General features: G+C 46.0%; 1 protein-coding gene across 1 annotated transcript in view; it reads right to left on the bottom strand.

Moving 5' to 3' along the window:
* Positions 1 to 6,345: 6,345 nt before the first annotated feature.
* The window catches only part of GABBR2 (gamma-aminobutyric acid type B receptor subunit 2), a 304,115-nt gene continuing 284,405 nt past the window's right edge, over positions 6,346 to 26,055 (bottom strand). Inside the window, exons 14-19 of the mRNA XM_036433225.2 lie at positions 25,097 to 25,207; positions 18,642 to 18,866; positions 16,523 to 16,705; positions 13,972 to 14,101; positions 11,521 to 11,638; positions 6,346 to 8,901 (exon numbers count right to left, since the gene is read on the bottom strand). Coding sequence (XP_036289118.1) covers positions 8,736 to 8,901; positions 11,521 to 11,638; positions 13,972 to 14,101; positions 16,523 to 16,705; positions 18,642 to 18,866; positions 25,097 to 25,207 — 933 coding nt within the window. The 3' untranslated portion in view covers positions 6,346 to 8,735. The remainder of the gene's footprint in view (positions 8,902 to 11,520; positions 11,639 to 13,971; positions 14,102 to 16,522; positions 16,706 to 18,641; positions 18,867 to 25,096; positions 25,208 to 26,055) is intronic.

Raw genomic sequence — 26,055 nt, 5'->3', positions numbered from 1 at the left:
TTCTTCATGTTCAGTAAGGGTGTATTACATGCACTAATGAACATATTTTAAGTTACTTGGAGGTGTTTTCCATGTTGATTTTTTTCTCCTCTTTCTATGGGCTAGTTTTAGTTCTCTTATGAAGGAAAGAGTACAGTCTTATTGAAAATACTTTTAAAAATGTTAGGCTTTCTGCTGAACATCATGATATAATTTCTAACATACCTATTTTTGAGTAGTATAATTTTCAATGGATAAAACCCAAGGATTCATGTTTATCTGACACATGATTTTCAAATAGATAATGTTTAAAGAAATTAGGTTCATTTAAACCGACAAGCCTTTTGCAAACATGGTACTCATTGGCAGTTTTCCTATAAAATATTAAATCAGGCAAACAGATAAACAACGTTTAATTTTGCAATTTAACATGACCCTCATGGTCAAAATTGGCTCCCCAGCTACTTGGCAGGATCACTGTAACAAATGTCTACTCCATCAGTCCAATTTTGCATGACTGAGCCTCATGGAAATTCAGTTCTACACAGCAAGCACATGTTTTACAGCACTGACTAGTAGTTATAGAATCTTGAAAGAAATGACCTGACAGTCCAGACATTGAAGACTGTTTTATTTTATATCCTACTTCAAATTCTGAATGTAAACCAGATTATACAAAAGAAACTTTAGTTCCAGGGAAACTTGCTTTTAAATTTTTTATTTTATTTTAAAGAATCAAATAACATGAGAGAATATTTTTAGTTTAATATTCACAAGTATATAAGCCAGATAAATATATTTTTTAAAAACAACACACCTAGATTTCCAAGTTTTATGTTCTTGGTGTGCTTGGTAAGAAATGTAGGAGTGTCATTTAATGGGTGGGGAGAGAAAATTCTAACGGGAAATTAAATACCAAGTACTTTCATCACTTCTTCTCTAGTGTCTCCAGAGTGAGACTGTCTGTATTTGAATTCTGGCTCTATAATCAGATGTCTGACCTTGGACATAGTTACTTAGCCTCTCTGCCTGAGTTTCTTCATCTGTATAACAGGTAATTATATTACCTACCAGGTAGGTTACTACATGATTATATGAGATAAGCCACATAAAGTGCTTACACAGTGTCTGGCACATAGAAAGCATTTGGCAAGTGTTAGCTACTAGGATTAGCATGAGTTCTAGGAATCCTAGGGCCTTTAAGCTGGTAGGGACCTCCCAGCATTCATTTGTACCAGATCATTTTCTAAACTCTCTTATTTTTATTCAAGATTCTGTAACTAAACACTGTAACACATGCTTGGCATGTAGTTACCCTTGGTGGGGATGGGTAGTGGGGAAGATAGTATGAGGATTCTCCCCTATTGGGGTGGAGAGATTATTTGCAGCAAGAAACTGGGAGAGGGAAGGAGTTAAATTTGGCACTACCTCTATTCTAGAATTTTCCCTCCATCCCTCCTCCCTCCTTTCTTCCCCACCTTTTCTTTCTTTCCAGCCCACTGTCTCATCATCTATATAATATTTTGTCTCATGGAAATGAGGTTTCACTAATTTTTCTTGAGACTAGAGCAGATGCAGATGAGATTTGGAATTTACTTCTGTTTCCTGCAGAAAATCTTATCCCAAAGTATGTTCAGTCGTAGCTTGTTGTGTGCTGTTTGTCTTTATGCTGCAGAATCTTCATAGACTCTAATGGATTTTTTTTTTTTTTTTACTGCCCAGGAAAAGGCATATTTTATTGAGGTATATAATAAATGATGTGTGATTTCTTTATATACATGTATGATTTTTATAGAAATATGTATATATAAAATATACATATTTATATTTTTATATGTATATCTATGTGTAAAAGGGTAAGTGACCATCGGACCATTTGACTGGCCAGTAGGTATGATGCACATTGACCACCAGAGGGCAGATGCTCAACGCAGGAGCTGCTGAGCTGTGGTGACTTGGCAGCAGTGGTTCTCAGGTGACGCAACCCAGAACCAGAGAGGAAGGAGCCCAATTCCTCGAGGGGCTGTGTGATTCCACCTTCGGCCATGGGTTATGTTGTTGCAGGGGCACTGTTGACCCAGAATCTGGTTTACTGCGGAGCTGCAGTGACCGCAGATGCCCTTTTGAGCCACTGTGCTGCCCCAGGTGCAGCTGGCCTGGAGGGACTGCAGGAGGTTGGCTCTAGGGCATGTCCGGCCCCATCTTGCCCTGTCCCACCCCACTGACCACTTTCTAATTTTTTTCTTTTCAATATGCATGAGTCTTTCTGTGTGTGTGACTATATGTATATGTGTTACTATACACATATAATCACATATCGTAAGTGTACAGCTCAAAAAAATTTTTTTAAAAATATATTTTATTGATTTTTCACAGAGAGGAAGAGAGAGGGATAGAGAGTTAGAAACATCGATGAGAGAGAATCATCGATCAGCTGCCTCTTGCACACCCCCTACTGGGGATGTGCCCGCAACCAAGGTATATGCCCTTGACCGGAATCGAACCTGGGACCTTTTAGTCCGCAGGCCGACGCTCTATCCACTGAGCCAAACCGGTCCAGGCTCAAAAATTTTTTTTCTGTTGTTAATCTTCACCCAAGGATAATTTTCCATTTAATTTTAGGGAGAATGGAGGAGAGAGGGAAAGACAGAGAGAAACATCAATGTGAGAGAAGCCCATTGATCGGTTGCCTCCTGCACAAGCCCTGACCAGGAACTAGGCCAGGGAGTAGCCTGCAACCAAGATACAGGCCCTGGACCAGAATTGAACCCGGGACCTTTGGTCCACAGACTGATGCTCTAGCCACTGAGCCAAACAGGCTAGGGCTCAAAGAATTTTTATGTAGTGAACACAGGCCTGTAAACACTGCTCAGATCAAGAGCCAGAACATTACTAGCACCCAAAAGCTTTCCTCACACTACGTTCCTCACCCAGGGTAACCACTACTGTGATGTCTAAAAATTAGTTTTGCTTCTTTTTAAACTTATTCAGGAATCTTACAATACATCCTCTTTTATGTCTGGCTTCTTTCACTTTGCATTTTTAATTTTTTTAGATTCATTAATATTGTCACATGTAGTTTTAGTTTTTTCCATTCTCACTGCTGTATAATATTCCGCTCTGTGAATATTACTACATCATATTTTTTTCTGACCTACCGTTGATAGCATTCGCCAGCCTGGTCATTTCTAAGCAGTGAATATAATATCCAGGCTGGCATTTCCCCCAGAAGGGTGAGCATCTTCTATCTTGCCTTTGGATGCTGGCAGAATCCCTCTGTCGGCTCTTGGAGGCTTGAATGCTTCAGATGCAGTGGTCAGGGGGGATATGGGCGATGAGCACATTGGGCAGAGCTTTGTTTCTGCTTCCTCCATGTTGTTGGCCAGCCTGGCCTTCAGTGCAATGAGGGTTTCCCCCTCTCACGTTTTCTGGGCCAGAAGTGCCCAGACTGGAGTTTATAGCCTCAGTCTATTCCACAGGTGAATCTCAGAGGTGTGCAAAGCTAGACACTAAAATATCTCAGAGGTGTGCAAATCTAGACATTTCATTTTAAGGTGATCTAAAATAAATACGCATATTCTGGGTCAGTGGTCGGCAAACTCATTAGTCCACAGAGCCAAATATCAACAGTACAACCATTGAAATTTCTTTTGAGAGGCAAATTTTTTTAAACTTAAACTTCTTCTAACGCCACTTCTTCAAAATAGACTCGCCCAGACCGTGTTATTTTGTGGAAGAGCCACACTCAAGGGGCCAAAGTGCCACATGTGGCTCTCTAGCCGAAGTTCTGGGTGATGTAAATCCAGCTACTTCTGATGAGGCAGTTTAAGGAAGTGTAAGAGGATGAGCTCTAGCGTCAAATTCCTTCTCTGCCATTCCAGCTGTGTGACCCAGGACGGCCTTCACCTTCTGTGCGATGTTGAGTTGCAAAAGGGCAGCAATAATTGTCCCTGCTCTAGAGTCCCTGTGAGATCTAAATGAGATTATGCCTGCAGAGCTCTAAGCCTAGCGTTTAATGAGCATCAGCACTCAATTACTGTTTGATTTGTGTGTGTTATCTGGGGGCCTCCGTGACTGTCGAAGGCTCATGAGGAAAAAAGCCAAGGTGGATTGAATAGAGAAGTGATGTGTTAGAGCTGAGGGAAGGCCAAGTGACATCACATCCTGCTGAATAAATGAAGTTGTCACAGTAGTTTAAATAAAGAAAAGCAGTGTGATAATTGAGTCATCACACCAGGCAGGCTGAATTCAAAGGAATGTGCCCGGGAGCAGTTGGTGCTATGCTCGCATAGCGAGCTGCAATTTATTTTTCAGCAAAAGCTCATTTGTCCCATTAAATCAGCGTTGTTAATATGCCTTTTTTTTTTTTTTTTTTTTTTTACTGGTTTTGTCATTTTGTTTGCATTTAATTTATAAATTTATTTGGCTTTTACATGAAAGATTTAAGCATGCGTTTATAGCTAGTTTGAACATATTTAGGTGATTTTTAAAAATAAAAACAATTGGCTGAAACCAGTTTGGCTCAATGGATAGAGCGTCGGCTTGGGGACTGAAGGGTCCCGGTTTTGATTCCGGTCAAGGGCATGTACCTTGGTTACAGGCATATCTCCAGTAGGGGGTGTGGAAGAGGCAGCTGATCGATGACTCTCTCTCATCGATGTTTCTAACTCTCGATCCCTCTCTCTTCCTCTCTGTACAAAATCAATAAAATATTTCAAAAAAAACAAAACAAAACACCAAAACACAATTGAAGTCAACACCATGTCTTAAAAGGCGTCTCTACAATTTCCACGTTTGAGGCACACTGCCCTGGGTCTTTTCCATTGGGATTCAGATGGAGAAAAAGCAAATGTATTTCCTCTTGGCTCAGAACCCTAACTCCCATGTGCCAGAACGCTCCAGTAACAGGCTGGTGAACCAGAGCAAGAGAGCAGCCATGACCTTGAGAGCAAAGACGGCCAAGCTAATAGCTCTGCAGGCAGGCAGCTTCTCCAATTTCACTCCACCCCTAAGCTGTGAGCACGGAGTTTGTTTTGTGAGATAGGTGAGCATGGCCTTACTGGTCTTGCTTTCTAGGATTTCTACCTTTGCATTTAGGATCTTTGAGGTATATGGCTCTCCAGGATAAAATGTTTCCTGTTACTTAATATAACCTAGATGTCAGCAAGGGTGACGATGCCCAGTGAGATCCAGAGGGCACAAGCCACACTTCCCATTCCTGTGCCTTTCCGACGCTCCTGTGAATTTCCGGGAGCTGACCTGCTCATGATCACCTGCGGCTCCACGTTCCTGCTTGTGCAGGGAGCGTATTTCCCCGCATCGTGCGGTTTACCTCTTCTATCCCCACCTGGGCCCCCACCTAAATCCAAAAAGTATTTGTCTCTTTCTTTCATTTCCACCCAAATCCACAAGATTTTTGCTTATATAGTAAAGGCTCCTGAAGGTTTTTGGGGACATTCTGCAGGAGGAGGTTAGGTGAATGAAGGAGAGGGTTTATCTCACAGCAACACAAATGACTTAAAATCAAATGTTTGACGTCTCTGTCCTTCAAGGTCTTTTGGCCATTTTGCCATGATTCTTGAACTTGACTTCCCTCCTCTCTCACCTTTCTCCTTCTACTCCTTAATTTCTAATCTTTTCTAATGGAACTGTCGCCCTGTCTCTCTTTAGCCTTATTTCCAGAATCTCTCTCCCCTGCCCTCATGGTGAGTCAAGACATTTCTCCTAACAGTTTCTTACCTAAGAAGCGTGTGATTATCTGATTAGAGGAGGTAGGTAATGAGGCTGGAAAGGAGCAGGGGCCAAATCTCACCAGCCGTCATGGTCTGCAGGGGTGTGTGTGTGTGTGTGTGTGTGTGTGTGTGTCAGGGCTGGGTGGGGGGGCGAGGCAGTAATCCTATCTGGATTCGTCAGGAACCTTTCGGTTGCAAGTAATGAGACCTGAACTTGAACCAACCCTGACAAAAAAGCGTGATTTATTGGAGGAGTGGAGATTCCAGGGAAGGCCTGCACCCCCCAGCAGGGAAGGCTCAGGGTGCTGCTGGCCTTCAGGAACAGCTGTCCTTCACCGGCTTCACTTTTCTGTTCTGTGGCTACATCCGACTACCTTGCTTTACATGGAGGCGTCCCGGGGAAGGGACTTCCCGGACCTGCTCAGGTCAGGTTCCCACGTTAGATCCCTCACCTGTGGCCAGACGCTGTGCCAAATGGTAACAGGGCTGCGCTGTCAGCAGAAGGCAGGGAGGGCAGCTTCGGAAGGCAGGAGCAACGCTGAGCAGGCAGCCCCCGAACCGTCCCTTGAGCTTCTGAACAGAGGAGGGAGGAAGCCTGAAAGGACCTGCATGTTGGGCTTGAGGAGAGTAGGCATTACAGACGACAGTTTTTTCCCTTTTATTCATAAAAACAAATTTGCAACAATTTATTAAAAATTGATACCATGCAATAGGGGGACGAGAAATTCCTCATGTACATTTGATTCTGGCAGTTCCAGTCTAATTTGAAGCGTTTGTGCACTAACATCATTGGAAAACACCTCAGGCCGAATGAAGCCTTTTCGGAAATGTGCGATGTGTTTGCTGCGTATAAAAGAACAGACTGTTAAATAGCTAGAGTCACTTCTGTGGGTCTTGTTATTTGCAGGGAAATTTTTTAAAAAATGGGTGAACCTACAGGATCATTAAGACAGAGAATGTACTTGGGTTAACCTAGGAGACTGTGCACGCTCAGGAGTCACAATGGGGTACAGACGCACACGCTCACCTCCAACTGTCCAATACTTTTGTTTCTTTTCCCCCCTGCTATGCTGGAATAATATTTCTACAGGTATTTTTTTTTGTGTGTGTGTATGTGTGTATACATTATGTACAATGAATTGTCTCTTTCTCTTTTGAAAAATTAAGGTGACCCTTTAAATTAAATCTGATTTTGGTGAAATCAAGAAAGCAAGTAAATACTGTAATACACAGTGAGTGACAACACCGGTTTTTAGTGCCTAAACAGACAATGACTTCAACTGGACCTGTGATGTGTTAACATTTGTTTTCCCCTAAAAGCTACAGTACCTCCATAACCTCTCTGGGGGAGGGGAGAGGAAAAGCTACACTACGTGAAATAGGGTGTTCTGAAATGGTGGCGATGGTGATTCCCGTGGGCCCTTTTGTCAAAGCCTGGTGGTGACAGCAGCATAGTCCTGACGTCAGTGGTCTGGAGGAGATTATTGCCTGCCTGTGGAAGCTGCCATTAGGTTTCTTTAGGGAGCGAGCGACTGCTCGGTTGTGCAGATGTCCCGGACGTTGTCATTCAGGCCTTTCTTCAGCAAAGAATGAACCTGTCTAGGAAGGTCACAAAAGTCATAGGGAGCCTCTCTCTTCAGCCAGCTGATCCTGATAGAGGGCTTCTCTGGGCCACTCCCCTGGCTGTTGTGAAGGCTGAAGGTCACAGTCATCCTGATACCTCACGGATCAGGCCGCTTCACTGTTTGGTATGAAGCTTTCCTGCATGAGATCAAGTGAGATAGGCAGGATGGGTATGATTTCAACCCCCAACTTGTTAGAGAGGGGAGGCTGAGGCTCAGAGGGACACTGGTGGCCTGCCCAAGATCACGGAGGTGAGTCAACAGTGGGGAAAAGACTTGAACCCAGGTGTGTCTTACTCTCAGGCGGTGCTCTTTGGGGTTCAACTATAAGGAAAGAGTGACAATGTGCTGACTGCTCACCTCTGTGACCCCCATGGGCACAGGTCACCAGCTTGCCTGGACTGAAGGATGCCTTGTGACTCTGAGAGAAGCCCTCAGCTAGCAACTCCTTCTCCTATGAGTACAGGGATGTCTTCTGGAAGAATGCCCATGATTCACTTTGGTCAGAAACAAAGTCAGTGGGGAAAAACAGTAACAGCAACAACCCAGCAAGCCCTTGGGCCCTGATGAGAGAGGTTAAAGTGCACAATCTTTCTGTTTTGTGTATGCTGGGAGTAGACATCCCATGATTAGCTCAGGTGGCCCCCCGTATTACCAGGAACACCTGATACGAACACAAGGACATGGCCAATGAGGTGGGTGCGTGACCGACCGTCGGTGAATGCTGCAGCGCGTGTCTGCAGTGACGTGCCCTAAATCCCCACGGTTCAGAACGGGTGTTAATTGTGTTAATGTGTGGCATTTGTCAGAGAGTAAGGTCCCACCAGGAGGCATGTGAGCCAGCCTGCTCCCGCGCCCCAGCCCCGGCTGCCTGCTGCAGAGCTGTGCCTGGCTGCCCTTCCTGCGGGCTCCCTGCTCCGGGAGGGCTGGTGGGCTGGACTGGCAGCTGGGGGCCTTCCCACCTCCGTTCCCAGAGGGGAGAAGGGCGGGCCCGGGTTCTGCAGCCAGCGATGGGTGTGCAGAGGCAAAGACCGTTTCTCCAGCAGCCCTTCCTCTTCCCAAGGCCTTGCAGCGACTTCGAGCTGGAGTTCTAGTGACTCTTTCCTTGTCCAGGTTTTTCTCACTCAGAGTTTCAAATACTTCAGTTCCTCCTTTTGCAGACATTAAGGAAGAAGTCGTTTCCACTCCCCTTCTTTGTGAAAGAGTAAAAACTTCACAAGTAAGGCGCGAGGTCAGGTGCCAAGTGCGCCCCATCCTGTCCACCTGACTGCCGTCCAGAGTCCCGCAAGGCCAGCACGGCGCCCAGCTTCTCCGCAGCCAGATCCGACAGTGTTCCTGTAGCAGACGCCTCTGCTCTGTGTGGTTCTGTCATGGGGGAGGCCCAGCCCCAGGCCTACCACCTTCACAGGCCCGAGACCATAACTCGGAAGGAGGGTGGCACGTGTCTGTGGCGGGGGCTGGCCGTGGGGCTGACGCAGGGGCTGACACAGCTGGCGTCCACACCTCCAATGGACGGGAGGTAGGCGTGGTGGAGGATGGGGAGCTGGAGGGACAGCCGGCGCTGGATGCTGTGGCAGGGGGAGAGAGAGAGAGAGAGAGAGAGAGAGAGAGAGAGAGAGAGAGAGAGAGAGAGAGAGAGAGAGGGAGAGAAGTGTTAAGGGAGGCTATCTGGCTGCTCACCAGAAAGCCCATGGACTTGCTTTGGCCAAGAGGCTGATGGTATTATAGCAGCACAGTTTTCTCTGAATTCTCTGAATTCAAGATCACCTAACCATTCACCCGTCTAGCAGGTATTTAATTCAGGCCTACCTGTACCGCCCAGGCAATAATCAGGGAGACAGTAAGCAAGGAGGGTGCTCCTTGAGCTTCTGGTGATTCCTAAGAATAAGGCTTTGCCCTTTCAACAGGGCTTTCTGCAAACACAGACAGCTCTCATTGTCTACTCCTGCTGGCCTCCACATGGACGTGGCTTTGGGTTTCATCCCGGAAAGGCTTCTCAGCTGACCCATCCTTCCCCACTGGCTCTGCCTCCCTGCCTCCTCCAAGAACTCAGCCCTTCTTGCTGGGCCAATTCCAGAAGGTTCCTTCCTGGTCTTTGGTGACATGCATTATTTTTTCAAAACTGAGATGGGACACTCAGGGCTCGCTAAGATCTGTCTCTTGCCAGATTCTCCAGTTGGATCTTCTGTAAACTCTACCCTCTGGCAGCTAGTTCCCCCTAAAACACTGCTCATGGCCACTCTCCATGCCTTTGCACAGTCTGTTTCCCCAGCCTGGGGAACCTTGTTCTACTTCCCATCTGATAAGCTCTTTTCCTTCAAGATCCAGTTCAAATGCCACCTTTGTGCTAAATGCCCCAGAGGATGAGCCCATTCCTCCTCTGAGCCCCAGAGCCCTTGGAAACTTCTGAAATGCAGGCAGAAATACCGGTGCTGGAGCTGGGGGAGGGTTTGCTTGACTGATGGAGGAGCAGACTGGAAACGGAACTGCCTTCTGACTCCCCTCTATTGCCACACCTGCACGCTCCCCTTCTCATCGGTCTTCACATGACTGGCAGGTCAGGAAGTCACCTTAGCTGTTGGAAAAGCCACTGGCCCTGCTTTGCTCAGCTGTGCTTTGTGCACTTCTCCATGACAGCTGGGAAGCTGCATTCCCTGCATTCGTAGGCCTGCTGTGTCCCCATTGCCTGATCACGCAGGTGGGATGAAACTCCAGATCTCCACAAAAACCCAGAAGGCAAAAGCAGTATTCCCATCATAAAGATGAGTTTATGTAACTTGCTCACAGAAACAAACAGGGTGGGACTTCTGCTTCTGTGAAACCACAGAGTTTTGTGGAGGAAGCCAATCACAGTGGCTGCCTCAGTGCAACAGGTTGTGCTCTGGACCATAGGTAGGGCATTGTTTCGGGATCTGAGATGGATGGGACAGAGGCAGGGCGTGCTGCCCGCACTCCTTATGAGGACCTGCTGGCCAAAAGGGCTTCTCCCAGGAGATACTTTGCAGACGTTCACGAGATAAAGGTGTTGGAGATCTCATTTTGAAATTAAAGTTGAACCTTTTTAACATCAATTATGATTAATTCCTTAAGGCAAGATGGTATTGGAAATGAGTCCAGAACAAGGGAGCTGAAGAATAAACTCTGACCTGGGGAAAGGTGCCATCTACCTGGGCAAGGTGGGCATTTATCTTTCTGGTTGTCAGAGCCACAGAATTCTGCTGTCTGGTGGGATCCTATTTATGTTTTCATTCATTCAACAGACACTTGCCAAGAACCTACTCGGCGCTTGAACCTGTGTTCAGTCCACGGGACATATGAAGGACCCATATCTTACGGTCATGGTGCTGACATTCTAGTGTAGGTAAATCGCTGACGCATGCAATGTTACCATCACTAATTGTTCTGACTGTAAGCCAGTGAGCCTTGGAGCTAATTGGGTGGAGAGGCTATTAGCTCTAACACTGAATGGCCCCAAATGGCAAAGCAGTTGGTGATTCAGCTGTTTTTGCTGGTTCTCACTGCTTGTCACATCCCAGGAGCCAACTTACAGGGTTGACATTTCTAATCTCTGCTTCCAATCTGTTGTGAGCTGGAAAGAATGAAAAACTACCAGTGGGGACAAAGCAAACTGAGGTGTCCAGGTCTTTGCTTAGAAGTTTCCTTCTCATTGAGTTTTCTCTGACCACCCTATTTAAAACTATACTTCTCACCCCCCTCCCCTGCACCCACCATTTAACATACGAAGTTTTGCTTTTTTAATTAATTGTCTTAAAAACTAGATTGGTAGCTCCATGAAGGGAGGGATTTTTGTCTGTTTTCTTTACTGCTGTGTTTGACATAGTAGATCTCAGTAAATCATTGTTAAATAAATGCATTTAGCAAGATTAAGTTTTATATATAATAAAGCCAATGTGCTATAGCGGAGAACATGAGATTTGATATTAGACAGACCCAAGTTCAAATCCCATCTCCTGCACATAGCAACTGGATGAGCTTTGACAAGTCACCTCCTTTTTTGAATATTAGTTTTCTCATTGGTACAATGAGCATTGTCATCTGGCCTGCAACATGGGATTGCTGTGGAGTTCAAATAAAATAATGGGCATGAGACATGGTGCATGGTAAACTTAAACTGTTCTGCAGGTGTCACGTACTCTGGCAGCAATTCTCAAGGAGAAGGTACTTACTGTTCTGGGGAGTTTATATCTTCTATAGGATCTTTGCATGTTCTTGACGGCTCTGTTGTGTTCCATTGCAGCTGGGGATTTTGATCGAGGTGATTTTTTAAAATGGCCTTTCCTCCATCTGAATGCAAAACAACATCACAACACGTGATATTAACTTGGTTTTTAAAAGTTGACAATGCAGTATCTGTAGGATGTTGCCCCAGGAGAGAGGATGCAAAAGAGTCCAGCATCCCTCTGCCTTCTCCAAGCCATGGCGTCTTCAGCAGCTCTCCTGGGACCACGGCTGGGAGCGGAGAAGCCTCCACCCAGGATGGAAGTGGCGTGCTGGAGATGTGTATGGTGTGCCCCCTGCCCTCCTTTTCTCCAAGAACAAGATAATAAAATGGGGGTGGGGATGTGAAATCAGATCAACCAATGGAGGCAACATAAAATTTCTCCTTATATATCAGAAAATAAGCTTGTTACCTGAGTTATAATATATTTTGGCTTACCTGTTGCTTATTTATTTTACTACTTATGATGGCTTTTGCACTGTAAGAAAGTTTTCTTTTGGCCCTGGCCGGGTGGCTCAGGCAATTGGAACTTCATTCCGTACTCCAAAAGGTTGTGGGTTTGATTCCCAGTCAGGACACATATCTACGTTGCAGGTTCAAGGTCAGAGTGTGGTCAGGTTGCAAATAGGAGACAACCCATCGATGTTTCTCTTTCACATAATGTTTTTCTCTCTCAAATCAATAACAGTTTATCCTTGGGTGAGGATTAAAATATTTTTTTTTCTTTTGTAGTTGAATTTGTCAACCTTTTCTGGTTTATGTGTTTTGCATCAAACTTAAAAAATATTTCCTTCCTCTTATAAAATAAATTCTTCTATACTTTCTTTTAGTATATTCATGGTTTTACCTTTTATATTTAAATCTTTTATCCACTTGGATTTTTATGTAACTGTAAGGATCTAACATTAATTTTTATCCCAATGATATTTATTGAATAATTCATTATCCTACTAATTTGAAATGCGCACCTTTAATGAGAAATAATTTTTATTCTTTCAATTTCCTTGTTACCTCAATTTAAACATTTTAAACAATTAATATACAATAAATTTATAATACTGCTTTTATAATGTATTAATTATATATAATAAAATTAATTATAATTTTTATATATTAATTTTATAATAGGATAGTTATTACTTACATAATAATAAAAGAAACAAGATTTTTTTCATTGACTTAAAACTTAATTTTATAATAAAAACGAATATATGCTAATGACAAAAGGCAAACAATAAAGGAGTATGTAAAATAAAATGTAAAAGATTCCCTTCTCACCCATACTTCCATAGAGGTGGATACTGTTAACTATTTGGTGTCTGTTCTTCCAAATAATTTTAAAAAATGCACTTACACACACATGCAATTTACATATATCATAATGGTAGTCTTCATCTTGCTTTTCACCTGGAGATCTTGCCATATCTGCACAAATAGATCACTTTTTTTTTGTTAATCCTCACCAGGATTAATCCTCAGCTAGGACCCACCTCACTTAAAAAAATTTTTTTATTGATTTTTTATAGAGAGGAAAGGAGGGAGATAGAGAGTTTGAAACATCGATGAGAGAGAAACATTGATCAGCTGCCACCTGCATACTCCCTCCTGGATATGTGCCTACAACTAAGGTACATGCCCTTGACCAGAATCCAACCTGGGACCCTTCAGTCCGTAGGCCAATACTCCACTCTCTGAGCCAAACTGGTTAGGGCCCACCTCACTTTTTATTAGCTGTATTATGCACATTGTTTGATTGTACCATAATTAACAACACTACCCCAAATAATGACCATTTGTGTTAATTCCAGTTTTTGTCCCCTAAAAATAACGTGATGAACAGTGTGTGTCTATATTTTTGCCTACATGGGAGTATTTCCAAGGATGGGCTCCCGCTAGTGGAATTGCTAGGTTGAGAGATTTCACATCTAACAGTTGGAGAGTGCCAGACTGGCTTCCAAAACGTTGCAGGAGAATTCTCAGTTCCATACATTCTTACCTACATTGGAATCTAACATTTTGCTGAAACCAAAATGGCTTGTCCCAGGTGGTTGGGGTGAGAGAGAGTCACATCCTATAAGACATGCTGTAGGGAGGAGTAAATGTGATCTATTTGCTAAGAACAACGTGCCTCCGTCAGGACACTGGGAATGCTGGCCATGTGTGTACAGGAGCAGCTGCAGCCTCAGGGTCTGAGAAACACCAGCCCCAGCTCCGGCGGAGTGGGGCTCTAGATGGACCCTGCACTGTGGCCCGAGATATGGGCTTCAGGTGCTCCGGCTCTGCCTGTGTGACTTCAGACCCTCCCTGACCTCAGTTTCTTCATCTGTAAAATGGAAGGTTGATGGCTGGTATCTTGATACCCAGGCCCCCACGCTCCAGGGACTCCACCTCCTCTTACCTGTGCTCTCGGGGAAGTTCCCCAGGTTGAGGATGTCGTTGAGCTCTTGGTAATGGTTCTGTTTGATGTAGGTGGTCTTTTCTGGCGTGTCCTGCAGCTGCATGGTGACCTCTTCCAAGTCTTTATCAAGCTGGAAGACAAAGGCTCCAGCTGAGTCAGAGCTCCAGCCCAGTCCCTGCCCAGCCCTGGCAGCCAGGCCTCCGGAGCCAAGAAGCAGCTCACAGGGTCACAGGGCTGGGCCTTGGGCTGGTTTTGGGAGGCACTGAGAGCCAGAGGGGTGGGTGCATAGTGGGGAAGAGATGCAGACGGCCTTGCCAGCTCTTGTCCCAGGAGGAGCTGTGATGAGAGGGGCCAGGGCTTTGCAATGATGTGTCCACTGCAGCCGTGTGCCTCTTGGAGCAGCTCAGGGAGGAGGGGAGAGCATCCCAGTGCTGGCTCTGAGGCTGGACAAGCCTAGAGGCAGGTCCAGGGCTGTTCCTCACTAGCTGTGGGCTGGCTGGTGAGAACCGAGTTTCAGCTCTTTCATCTGTAGAATGGGTGTAATAATGTTATCTACCTTACAGGGTTCTTAGGAAGATTAAATGAGATAATACAATAATTTAGTCCAGTGCTTACCACATATAAGAGTAATCTGCTACTATACAATCATTACTGTAATTATTATTATTATTGATACTAGCAGAGTCCTTGGTGTGGGGGAACAGATCTTGCAGACCTGGCCAGCTCTGAGCCCCACACTGTTGTGGAGAATCAGATCAGTAGAGGTGCCTTCAGGGGAGTTAAGCAGAAGGATCCCAGGCACCCGCAGCTTATGTAAGAATCAGATGCAAGCCCTGGGCAGTTCAGTCCCTGGGGAATGTGGTGGGGAGTGGACCGTAGTTGGGAGGGTAGGGGCACCCTATTACAATGCAAGGGAGGGACCACATCAACTGCACAGTACTGTCCTGAGGTCAAGGGCACAGCCATAAGTTATTTATTACGTTTTCACATGCAGAAGGTGAGAGATACCTCTTTCTGTGTGACTCAAATGGCAAGGCTAAGATCAAAGGTAGAAGCACCAGGAAACCAGATTGGAGTTCAAGGCCAGGGAAAACAACCCAGCACATTAGTGTATTTGACCGTGGCTTGGGTTTTGCGTTTCCTAAAGTGAGTAAACTCTTCGTTGCTAGAGTGTGGAAGTCGAGGGACAGAAACCTTTCCTACTCTGCTCCCCCGTGAAAGGCGGCTTTAGATGCCCAGGCCGCTGTGTAGAGGCTCTTATGGCTGCGACTGTGAGCCCCCCAGAGGGACTGCCAGATTAGCAAAGGAAAATACAGAATACTCACATTTGAGTGTCAGATAATAAGGAATCATTTAAAAAAATAAGTAAATCCAAAATATTGTGTGGGACATACTTACACTAAAATTATGACTGGTTGTCTAAATTAATTTTTTTTTCCAAAATGAAGATACATTTTATTCTCATTATAAAAATGATTCATGTTCATCTTAAGAAATTCAAACAATGCAGAGGGAAGTGTTAAGAATCAAATATTATCTGAAATTCCCACTTTGTACATCTATGTGTATATATACACTATTAAACACACTCCTATTTCTACTTAGGTTATTGCATGAATATTCATTCTATTCTACAATCTGTTGTATATTACTTGTCATATCGTACCATACGACATGATGATGACTTAAAAACACCCTGTAATTTCATTTTTAATTAAATGTGTTTGAATTAAAATTTAACTGGGCATCCTGTATCTAATCTGACAATCCTAGGTTTCACTTCTTCCTTGGGTCTCTTAGCTATAGACTATATTTCCCAGACTCCCTCTGGCTAAGTGTAGTGTGCAATTTCCTGTCAAATGTAACTGGAGCAAACCGAAAATTTTGAATCACTTGTTTAAAAGGCATTCCCCTGCATGGACTTCCTTTCTCTTGCCTGTAGCTAAATTGGACAGAAGTTGAGGGTAAGCTGGGGACCTACTTCTTGTGATTGGTGTCTGAAATGGGGTGGGAGCAGTGCTGTGGGACCGAGCCTTTAACCTGTGGGATCTGACACTGTCTCCAGACAGTGTTAGGACTGAGTGAAATCGTAGGTTACCTAGCAGGTGTTGCAGAGAATTGTGTGGTGGGGGAAAAGCCCCCACACATTTGGTGACCAGAATTGTCAGAAGTGAAGTGTTCATGTGAGCAGGAAAGGGGCCACACAGGAGGTGTACAACTGAGTTTTCCCAACTCACTGCTACAATCCGGAAGTTCACAAATCTCTAAGAACAACTTTCTTTCTGGGGATGTATTGAATTAGGGCATTGCTGGACCCCAGGAGCCTGGGCCAGCTGGGCAATCAACTCCTGCCAGATTTAACTAATGGCCTGTCTGGCTCACGTTCTCCTCGGTACTTGCAGCCGTTTGACAGATGGGCCTGCACAGCTGTGTCGCAGGGATGTCCTGGAGGAGACATGGCGGGAACAGCCGCTCTCCCAGTGCCCTGCATCGGGGCCGAGGGGCGCCAGTGGGGGGACGGGGCCCTGCCTGGCAGTGCTGTGGGAGGTACCTCTGTGATCTTCATTCGCAGGCGATGGTTTTCGGACTGCAGGCCCTCGAGGCGGGATGTGCTTGCTTGGTTCACGCTGGTGACAGAGGTGGATGTTTTAGAATCTTCTTTCTTCTGATTCTGAGTGAATTGGAAGCGTCTGTTCTGAGTTGCTGCATCTGGATTTGTTCTCAGAGTGATAAGCTGAAAGAACACAGGCGGGTTTGAAAAGAGAACCCTGGGGTCCTCCCTCCTCCGCTCCATCCAGCCTTCCCGCAGGTCCTGCACTGGAGGCAGCGGGGGGAAGGGGAGAGCATAGGAAGAACACGCTCTTCCTATGGGCTCAGGACTGTCTCTGCCATTCACTTGTGCATGACCTAGGCAGCCCCCTGCCCCTCGCTGAGTCTTGGTGACCTTCCTTGTCGGTAGGAGTTTGGTCTTCAGACCCTGATTCCACCTGCATCCCACCTATCCTACAGAGCCCACGAGGCCCCTTAGGCCTGGCTCAGCTGGCCTCACTCTGTCTTGGGCCTTGCACCATGCGGAGGATAAACATGAAGGTGACGCTGTAAAGATGGTGGGATGGAGGAAAGTACGGGCTTCTTGTTAGAACCACTGGCGAGTGTTGGGGGAAGACTAGTGACCAGCTCGGTCGCTGACAAAGACATTTTTATATGAGAGAAAAGGTTGCCACTTGACCCTGATCTTACTTATTTAGTTGAGAAACATGTCTGGTTTGAGGCAGGCTTTGGGCTTAGGACTGGAGAGCAGAGGCTGAGCGAGCCATGACCCCTGACCACCAGGACCTCCCTCTTGGGCCAGGGGTGAGGGGCTGAGCCCTGAGGTTGGGAGGGATGGGGAGGATACGGGAACTCCGGGGGGGAAGAAAGGCATATGCCAGCATAGGGAGGCTGGGGCTCAGGGTGCTTATGGAGAAGGGCAGCTTGGACGGTAGACAGGGGTTTCTGGGGAGACTGAAGGGTCCGGAAAGGCAGCGCAGTGTCAGAAACTTGATCCTGGAGACAGGAGGGCATGGAGGACCTTCTAGGGTGACAGAGCAGAGTGACACGACCACAGCGGGGCTCAGAATCAGCTGGCATCTTTTGCAGGATGGAGAGAAAGGCAGAGTGTGGGAAGCAGGAGCCTGGGCAGGTGTCGGAGAAGGGAGGAGTATTCGCCAGAGGCATGTAGGGCAGAACTGACAATGCTTGGGGACTGACTGGGCACCCAGGAGGATGCAGGTGCCACGGGAAGCCTCTAGGGGAGAGGGCTCTGAGTGATCTCTCCCTCATTCTTCTCCGAGGCAGACATTAGGGGATGTATTGAATTAGGGCATTGCTGGACCCCAGGAGCCTGGGCCAGCTTAGGGCAACAACTCCTTCTCCCATGGAGGTCAGGCTTCCCTCTGTGCAGACCTGTCATTGCAGGGGCTCCTAGGAGGGCAGGCCTCTGGGTCACCTGCCGACTGCTGGGCAGGGTAATGTAGGGAAAAACACCTCTCAGGGCGGTCCTGCAGGTCAGCCTTTCAGATGAATGAAACATGTAAGTGGCTGTTAGGAAAGGTTATTCTTTCTGGTCCACTAATACTACGTCTGCCACTCTATCTTAAGGGAATAATGGGAAATAAGGGATATGTTTTATGTTGTTTATAATATATAAAGTCTGGAAACTACTGTAACGAGCACCAGTAAAGGACCAAGTGGACAAATAAACGTGGAACGTTCCCTCAGTGATGTTATAAACGTGGGGAAATATAAAACACCAAAAAAATAAGTAAAAAAGGCAAACTGCAAAGCAATATATGTGCTAGAATTACAGCTATATCTAAAAAAGCACCACTGCCTAACTATTAAAAACACTGAAACACATAATAATATTAACAGTAAAAAAACAAAACAAACTTTTTCTTTTTTTTTCTTCTGGGTGGTAGGACTATGTGAGGTTTCTGAAAAATCTGGCTTTTACTCTCCTGCATTTTCCAAACTGTCTGCGATGTGAATTGTGTTTGTCATGAGAAAAGAATGTGTACAACGTAGGAAGTGGAGGAAACTCAAGTGTGACAAACCCCCGTGTGACAGAGTTGGAAGCCAGAGGCCAGAGGCCGGGGCGGTGAGGGCGGGCTAGTGGCCCTGCCCCGTACCTTGGGCACAAACACCAGGCAGAGGGTGATGGTGCTGCAGAAGATGATGACCAGGGCCACGATGCAGAACTGCACGTTGGGCTGGTCCCGGGTCAGGAAGGAGACGGCGGCCCCGATGATGCACATGATCCCCACGTTGTAGACGCTCATTCCGATGTACTTGCTGTCGTTGAGCGCGGGGATGCTGACATTGCGGGTCTCCCAGGCTAAGAAACAACCGAACAACTGAAACGGTGAACAGAGGGGAAAGATGGTCATTACCAAGTAGCTGCACACGCTCTCCTCTCTGAGGAGCAACTGAACAGAGGGCTACCTGGGAAGTGGGAGTTGTGGGAGGGAGGCTGGGGCTTAGCTATCAGCCAGGTCTTCTGGAGGTCACCACCTGTCTCCACTCATGGCCCTGGGTTGAGTCTGGGGGTGCCGGTTGGGAGTGTTACAGCTGTCTGGTTCTCCTTCGCCCCCTCCCCTGGTTCATGCACAGACCCACAGGAGCCGTAGCGAGAAGGACCTTCAGACATCTTCACCATCTTCCCTCATGCTAGAGGGCCAGAGAGAGGAAGGCGCTTATCCCAGGCTACAGAGCAATATGGTGGCAAAAGTGGACTATGTCTCTAGAAGTTTAGTCTAGTCTTTTCCCCATTATACCAGCAGGAGCCCCTGTGTCTGGGACTTCTGTTACCCTACAATGCACATAGCTACCCAGAATAGACACTGTATTTCCTAGTCTATACATGACTAGGTTCTGGACAATGCCACATACAAGTACGTACAAGTTCTGAAAAGTGTCTTTAAAGAGAAAGATGTTCTTTTCCTCCTTCTTAATAGATGGAGTAGAATAGGTGAAGTTCAAACCACTAAGTCATCTTAGACTACAATGTGGAAGCAGCATGATGAAGAAGGGGCCCACAGAGGCAAGGAGCTCAGGCGCGGGAGTCCCCAGACCTCTCCTAGACTGCGGTCTAGGAGAGGGAAGTAACTGTCTCTTTAACCACTATTCTGGTTTTTGGTCCCTTGCAGTTCTACTCTTAACCAGTATCTCCCAACAGAATTGAGCAGGGTAGGTCTCCAGTGTAATCTGAAGCAGTGTGTTGAGAATTTATCTTCACAGGTGGTCTAAGGGCAGGGCAGGCTGCAGGAGGACGTGCAGATAAAACGCAGGGCAGGAAAGTGTGTGAGTGGGAGGCAGCGCCGACCAAGACTGCTGACTGTGCAGCGTCCCTGGGAGGCCTTCCCACAAAGGCTCTCTTCACTGTCATCTCCTCACTGTGGCTGGCGCCTGGGCCATCTGTATGAGCTGCTTAACAGCACAGTGAGGGGCTATGTTTTGAGGTTTGGTTTACTTTGGCACCACAATGCTGTGTGGCAGGAGGGTGGCTGGCACAAGGCCGGAGGATCTGGAATCTGCTCTGCTGTCCACTGGCTGTGTGACTCTGGGCATGTCCCTTCACCTCTCAGGGCCTTAGTTTCAATATCTGTGGAATGGGAATAAAAATACCTCTCTTTCAGGGTTTCTTTCCAGATGCAACGGGAGGGTGGATGTGAAAGCATATTATAAATGGAAATGTCCTATATAGAATGTAAATTGCATTTTATAATTGGTATTATGTTATACAGTCATGGATATTTTTCTCTCCTTTTCTTAGGGTGTTATCTCACAGACTGATGTATTTTAAAAAAAATTCCTTTTAAAATGGGAACCAGAAGCCCAGGAAGCAGACATGGGATGAGGGAGAGAACCCAGAGCTGAGAAAGTCTGCTTTGTGCTGGTTCCCTCAAAGTTGGCCCCCTGCAATCACACAAGAGCACTGGGCATGGCTGTCCACATCGCACAGGGGAAGAAGAGGCTGGGCAAGGCGAAGTGAGCTGCCCAGGTCCCACAGTAGTGTCAGGGCTGGATGGGTGCTAGGACCCCTGCTCTCTGACAGGGGGTCTGACTGGCTTTGATTTCAAACTTCTGACCTCAAGAACTATGAAATGTTTTATTTTTATTACTAATATTTTAAATAAATCTTTAGTGTTCAGATTATTATCATTGTCCCTCTTTCCCCCCCATAGATCCCCTCCACCTGGTTCCCAACCCACCCTCTGCCCTTACCTCCCCCCACTGTCCTCAGCCATAGGTGTACGATTTTTGTCCAGTCTTTTCCTGCACCCCTTACACCCATTTCCCCCGAGAATTGTCAGTCTACTCCCTTTCTATGCCTGATTCTATTATATTCATCAGTTTATTCTATTCATCAGATTTTTTATTCACTTGATTTTTAAATTTACTTGTTGATAGATATGTATTTGTTGTTCATAATTTTTATCTTTACCTTTTTCTTCCTTTTCTTCTTCTTCCTCTTCTTAAAGAATACCTTTCAGCATTTCATATTATACTGGCTTGACAGTGATGAACTCCTTTAACTTTTTCTTATCTGTGAAGCTTTTATCTGACTTTCAATTCTGAATGATAGCTTTGCTGGGTAGAGTAATCTTGGTTGTAGGTTCTTGCTATTCATCACTTTGAATATTTCTTGTCACTCCTGTCTGGCCTGCATAGTTTCTGTTGAGAAACCAGCTGACAGTTGTATGGGTGCTTCCTTGTAGGTAACTAACAGTTTTTCTCTTGCTGCTTTTAATATTTTCTCATTGTCTTTTGCTCTTGGCATTTTAATTATTATGTCTCTTGGTGTGGTCCTGTTTGCATTCCTTTGTTTGGGGTTCTATGCACTTCCTGGACTGGTAAGTCTATTTCTTTGACCAGGTGGGGGAAGTTTTCTGTCGTTATTTCTTTCAATAGGCCTTCAATATCCTGTTCTCTTTCTTCTTCTGGAACCCCCATAATTCTGATGTTGGTATGCTTGAAGTTGTCCCAGAGGCTCCTTAGACTATCTTCATATTTTTGGATTCTTCTTCTTCTTCTTCTTTTTTTTTTTGCTTTTCCAGTTGGGTGTTTTTTGCTTCTTCATATTTCAAATCTTTGACTTGATTATTGTGATCCTCTAGTCTCGTGGTTGGCAAACTGCGACTTGTGAGCCACATGCGGCTCTTTGGCTCCTTGAGTGTGGCTCTTCCACAAAATACCACACCCTGGGCAAGTCTATTTTGAAGAAGTGGCATTAGAAGAAGTTTAAGTTTTAAAAATTTGTCTCTCAAAAGAAATTTCAATCATTGTACTGTTGATATTTGGCTCTGTTGGCTAATGAGTTTGCCAACCACTGCTCTAGTCTGCTATTGGGTCTCTATGTATTATTTTTTATTTCAGTCAGTATATGCTTAATTTCTAGTTGGTCCTTTTTCATATCTTTGAGGGTCTTGCTAAATTTATTGGTCTTTCCTAGAAAATTCTTGAAAAACCTTATAACCATGGTTTTGAACTCTATATCCAATCATTTGCTTTCCTCCATTTCTTTTATTTGTGACCTGTTTCTTCGTCTCCACATTTTGGCTGCTTCCCTGAGTTGATAGGGTGTCTTTGTGTGCTAGGTGTCCTATAGGGCCCAGTGGCTCAGCTCCCCAGTTACCTGAGGTGGACACTCTTGGTGCACCCCTTTGTGGGCTACATGCACAGTCTTGTTGTAGTTAAGTCTTGATTGTTGTTGATATCACTGGGAGGAATTGACCTCCAGGCCAACTGGCTGTGAGGATCAGCTTTGTCTACAATGGGAGAACTTCTGTGCCGGAGACACCTTTATGAGAAAAGACTTGCTTCAGTGGGGTTTTGGTGCTCATTGAGTATGGCCCCTGAGTGAATCCCTTATGGATCTGAGGAGTTGTAATATGGATGGTCCCACTCTGACCCCTGGGTGCACTGGCTCTTGGATCTCCAAGGAGATGCTAACTTAGCCTCTGCCTGAGGCCACCCAGCAGGAGCTACGGAGAGATCTGCAGATTCCTCTTCTTTGTTTGGGTTTTGGAGGTGCCTGGATGAGGCCCAGCTGTGAAGCAATGCAAGCTGCTGTGGGGCCTTGGGCCTTCTTTTGGATGTTTTTGGTCTCACTGACTCAGCTGCAGTTTGTTAGGTAAGTTTAGAATTCAAAGGACCAGGCCATTCATATGCAAAAGCCTCTGCAATCAACTTGGATGGGGTGCAGTCTCAGGGCAGAGCAAACAGCAATGGCTTCCTATCAGTCCTGCCATAAGAGGCCCCTGGGTCTCAGTGTCACATGGTAATCACTGCAAGGACATCTGAGAGAAAGCTGCCCTTGAGTTTCGCCCGTTGCCAGACAGTCCAGGTTCTCCCTGTATGAGTCTGGGTCCCCAGAGTCTCGCCCCGAACTGGAGTTCAGAGCAGTTGGGAACTTGTATCTCCCTGCAGCTTAAAAAAGTCAGCCGCGTACTCAGTTGCCAGCCCTCTCCATGTATGCGCCTCCGTAACTCTTCCTTCCGCAGCTCCTGTGAGTCTCAGTGTGCTTTTCTCTTTCCTTCCAGTTGTAGAATTTCTACTCAGCCAGCCTTCCTGTGGTTTTGGACGATGTCCGTTTTGTCTTTTAGTTGTAATTTTAAAATTGTTGTGTGAGGCAGCAGTTCAGGTGTTTACCTATGCCGCCATCTTGGTTTCTCTCCAGAACTGTGAGATGTTTTAAGTCACTAGTTTGTGGTAATTTTAGTTATGGAAGCCACATGAAACTAGGATGCTATCCATGGATGGTACAGGCTGCTTTGAAGGGGGGTAAGCCCCCCATCACTGGAGGTGTGGTAGCAGTGGGTGAAAGAACACTTGTTGGAATGCTCATGGTGGTCTGTGAAGTTTGAGGATGTTGACAACAGAGTGGGACTACAGGGCTGTGCATGTTCTTTCCAGCCTTGAGATTCTGAGGTTCAAGTGCAGGAGGGACTAGGAGAGAGGCTTTAAGTGATAAATCATAATGGCCAGGAGGGCTGTGCACAATTCTTTGCATACACTGAACACTAAAGGATTTGTGCTGTCAACTACAGTTTTATTGATATGATCTGATTGGTATTAGCTTTACTGGAAGAGATACAGTCATCTCCAACCACTTTGGAAGTAGGCGGGGAAGATAATCAATGGCCAAAACAGTATAGATAAATCCAGTTTAGAGTCGATCTGATTCACATAATCTAATTTTACAGAGTCAGGGTCAAGAACATGGAGGCTGAAGGGATCCTGGAAAGGGTCCAGTTTCACTCTCTTTATTAAACAAGGGCTGGGGCAACTCAAGTCATGGATGTTGCACATTTCCTGTAACAGGGAGCTCATCCCTTCCCAGAGGCACCATCACATCTGCGAACACCGCTCTGTCATATGAAATCAGTCCTTACATGGACCAGAGGGCTGCTTTGCCCACTGATGATGGTTCTGCCCTCAATTTGTGCCACCTGTCTCTGACAGCCCTGGTGCCCATGATTCCAGAGTATGTTCCTTCCCAAGCCTAGGACCTTAGGCCGGTCTTTTAATGACTCATTTACATTCTGAGCACCTCCTGTGGGCACTTCCAGGTCATTACCTTGTGGAACTCGGATGGCAGCCCAGTAGTTCTCAAAAAACCTCTATGGAAAGACACCAGGGTGTCAACTAGTGTGAAGTGAGGGAAATCTTTGCCGAGGGTCCCCTAACACTTGCTCTTCTCGTGTGGCCCCTTGAAGGACCCAGGATTGACTACTAACAGTTTCAGAAGCAGCAGCAGGTGTGGGAGCATTTGACCAGCGTCACGAATCCCAGTTTATTTTATGACTTTTCGAGGTGGCTTCATTTTCCACTTCTAAGTGGAGGCCACACAGTAGCAGATGGTGGATTAGCTTTCCCCAGGGAAGATCTGAGGAGGGTGTAGCAGCAGCTTCCTGCCACTGGAGGTGCTTTAAGTGGAGGCACAGTTTTCACAGCATGTGGAGAGAAGATTCAAGGATCAATCTGGGATAAGATAAGGTGGGGCTCACCTTTAAGCCCTTCCTCACTTCGACATTCCACAATTGTGTGAGGTGGGCTTGGCATGTGACCTTTGATATTAACAGAAGAGTAGAGTGGAAAAAGGGCTAGGTTCTGGGGCTGAAAGTTACCAGATGGCCTGTGGCAAGTCCCTTAACTCTCTGATCCTTACTTTCATCATCTGTAAAACTGGATGGGTCCAGTAACCTCCCATGGATTTAGAGGATCCAGTGAAATTCAGATGTGAACGTGTGCTAGATGTCAACAGACTGTCCTCCAGGAGCGGTACAGCGGCAGCTGCACAGAGCCATGCACCCAAGTTTTGTTTGACTTGCCTCTTACTAGCTGAGTGACCTTGGGCAAACAGCCTCAGCATATTCCTCAGGGAAGTACTAACGAACACATTATTTATATTAACTCACAGCGTTGTTACAGAAATTGCAATAACTTGTGGCAGGTACTGGGCCTGGCATAAAGCCAGTGCTTAGTCCTGGGGGCTCTTATTTTTATGTTGATGGAGGTTCCTAGGAGACAGAGTGTGACAGGGAAGCATTTCCCTGCACTCCACCTCCTGATCTGCACCTACCATGAGAAGCCCCTTGTAGGCATAGACGATGCCAAGCCAGATGGTCATGTGGGTGTTCTCACAGTGCTCCAGGAGAGGGCGGATGGAGATGTCTCGTCCTGCTGGGTCCGGCTGTGCAAAGAAAAAACAGAAACTCAGGGATGGCACTGGGCACCCTTCCAACAACTGGGTCCCTACCTGACTGCGCTTTTCCCTCCCATAAGCCACACCTAGTGCCACCATCAGGAGGATTTTGGGACCTGCCTCTTTTCCACCTGTGTTCCTATGGGGGCGGGCCTCAGCGAGGTTGACTGCCTCCTGTTTGTTGGTTGTGATTCAGCCTGAATTAAAGTTATATATGTTTTTTTCATGCCCTTCCAATTTGAGTCAGAGCTCCTGAGGGCAGGGAATGAGTCACTTCTGTGCCTCTAGAATCTAGCACAAGACTTGGTCCAGAGTAAGCATCTATAATATTTGTTGAAAGAGGGTGAGACTGAGGCATGGAATTAGGTCAGGAGGGCTTTAGGTATCTCTAGAATGAACTTGGGGAGCTGTAGGTACAGATCTACTGGCTGGGCCAATCATGGGGCCTGCCAAGCCCTTCTAAAGAGACCCCCTTGCCCACCACCCCTTTAAGGGAGCTCTGGTGGCTGCATTACCCATTGAGGCTAGAGCTGATTGGACAAGGGGTGGGCACCTGACCCTAGGCAGCCAATCCAGAGGCTAGTCAGAGACCTATGAGGTTTCCTAGAGCAGAGTGCTCTGCCCAAGAGGGATGGTAGGAGGATCCTACCCAACCTCAGGAATTAGAACTGGGAACCTCTGGGAGAGAATCAGGCAGGAGGTAGCAAGAGGAGAAAATTACATCCAGAGGAAAAAAAATGTATACTGTATAGATACAGGGTGGGAGAAAAGTAGGTTTACAGTTGTTTATATGGAAACTAATATAATCATTAATAAATAATAATAATACAAGAAAA

The sequence above is a fragment of the Pipistrellus kuhlii genome, unplaced genomic scaffold (assembly GCF_014108245.1).
Source record: "Pipistrellus kuhlii isolate mPipKuh1 unplaced genomic scaffold, mPipKuh1.p scaffold_m20_p_12, whole genome shotgun sequence".
Taxonomy (NCBI): Eukaryota; Metazoa; Chordata; class Mammalia; order Chiroptera; family Vespertilionidae; genus Pipistrellus; species Pipistrellus kuhlii.
Note: the sequence above shows the minus strand (reverse complement) of the source record. Positions and strands in the feature narration are given on the sequence as shown.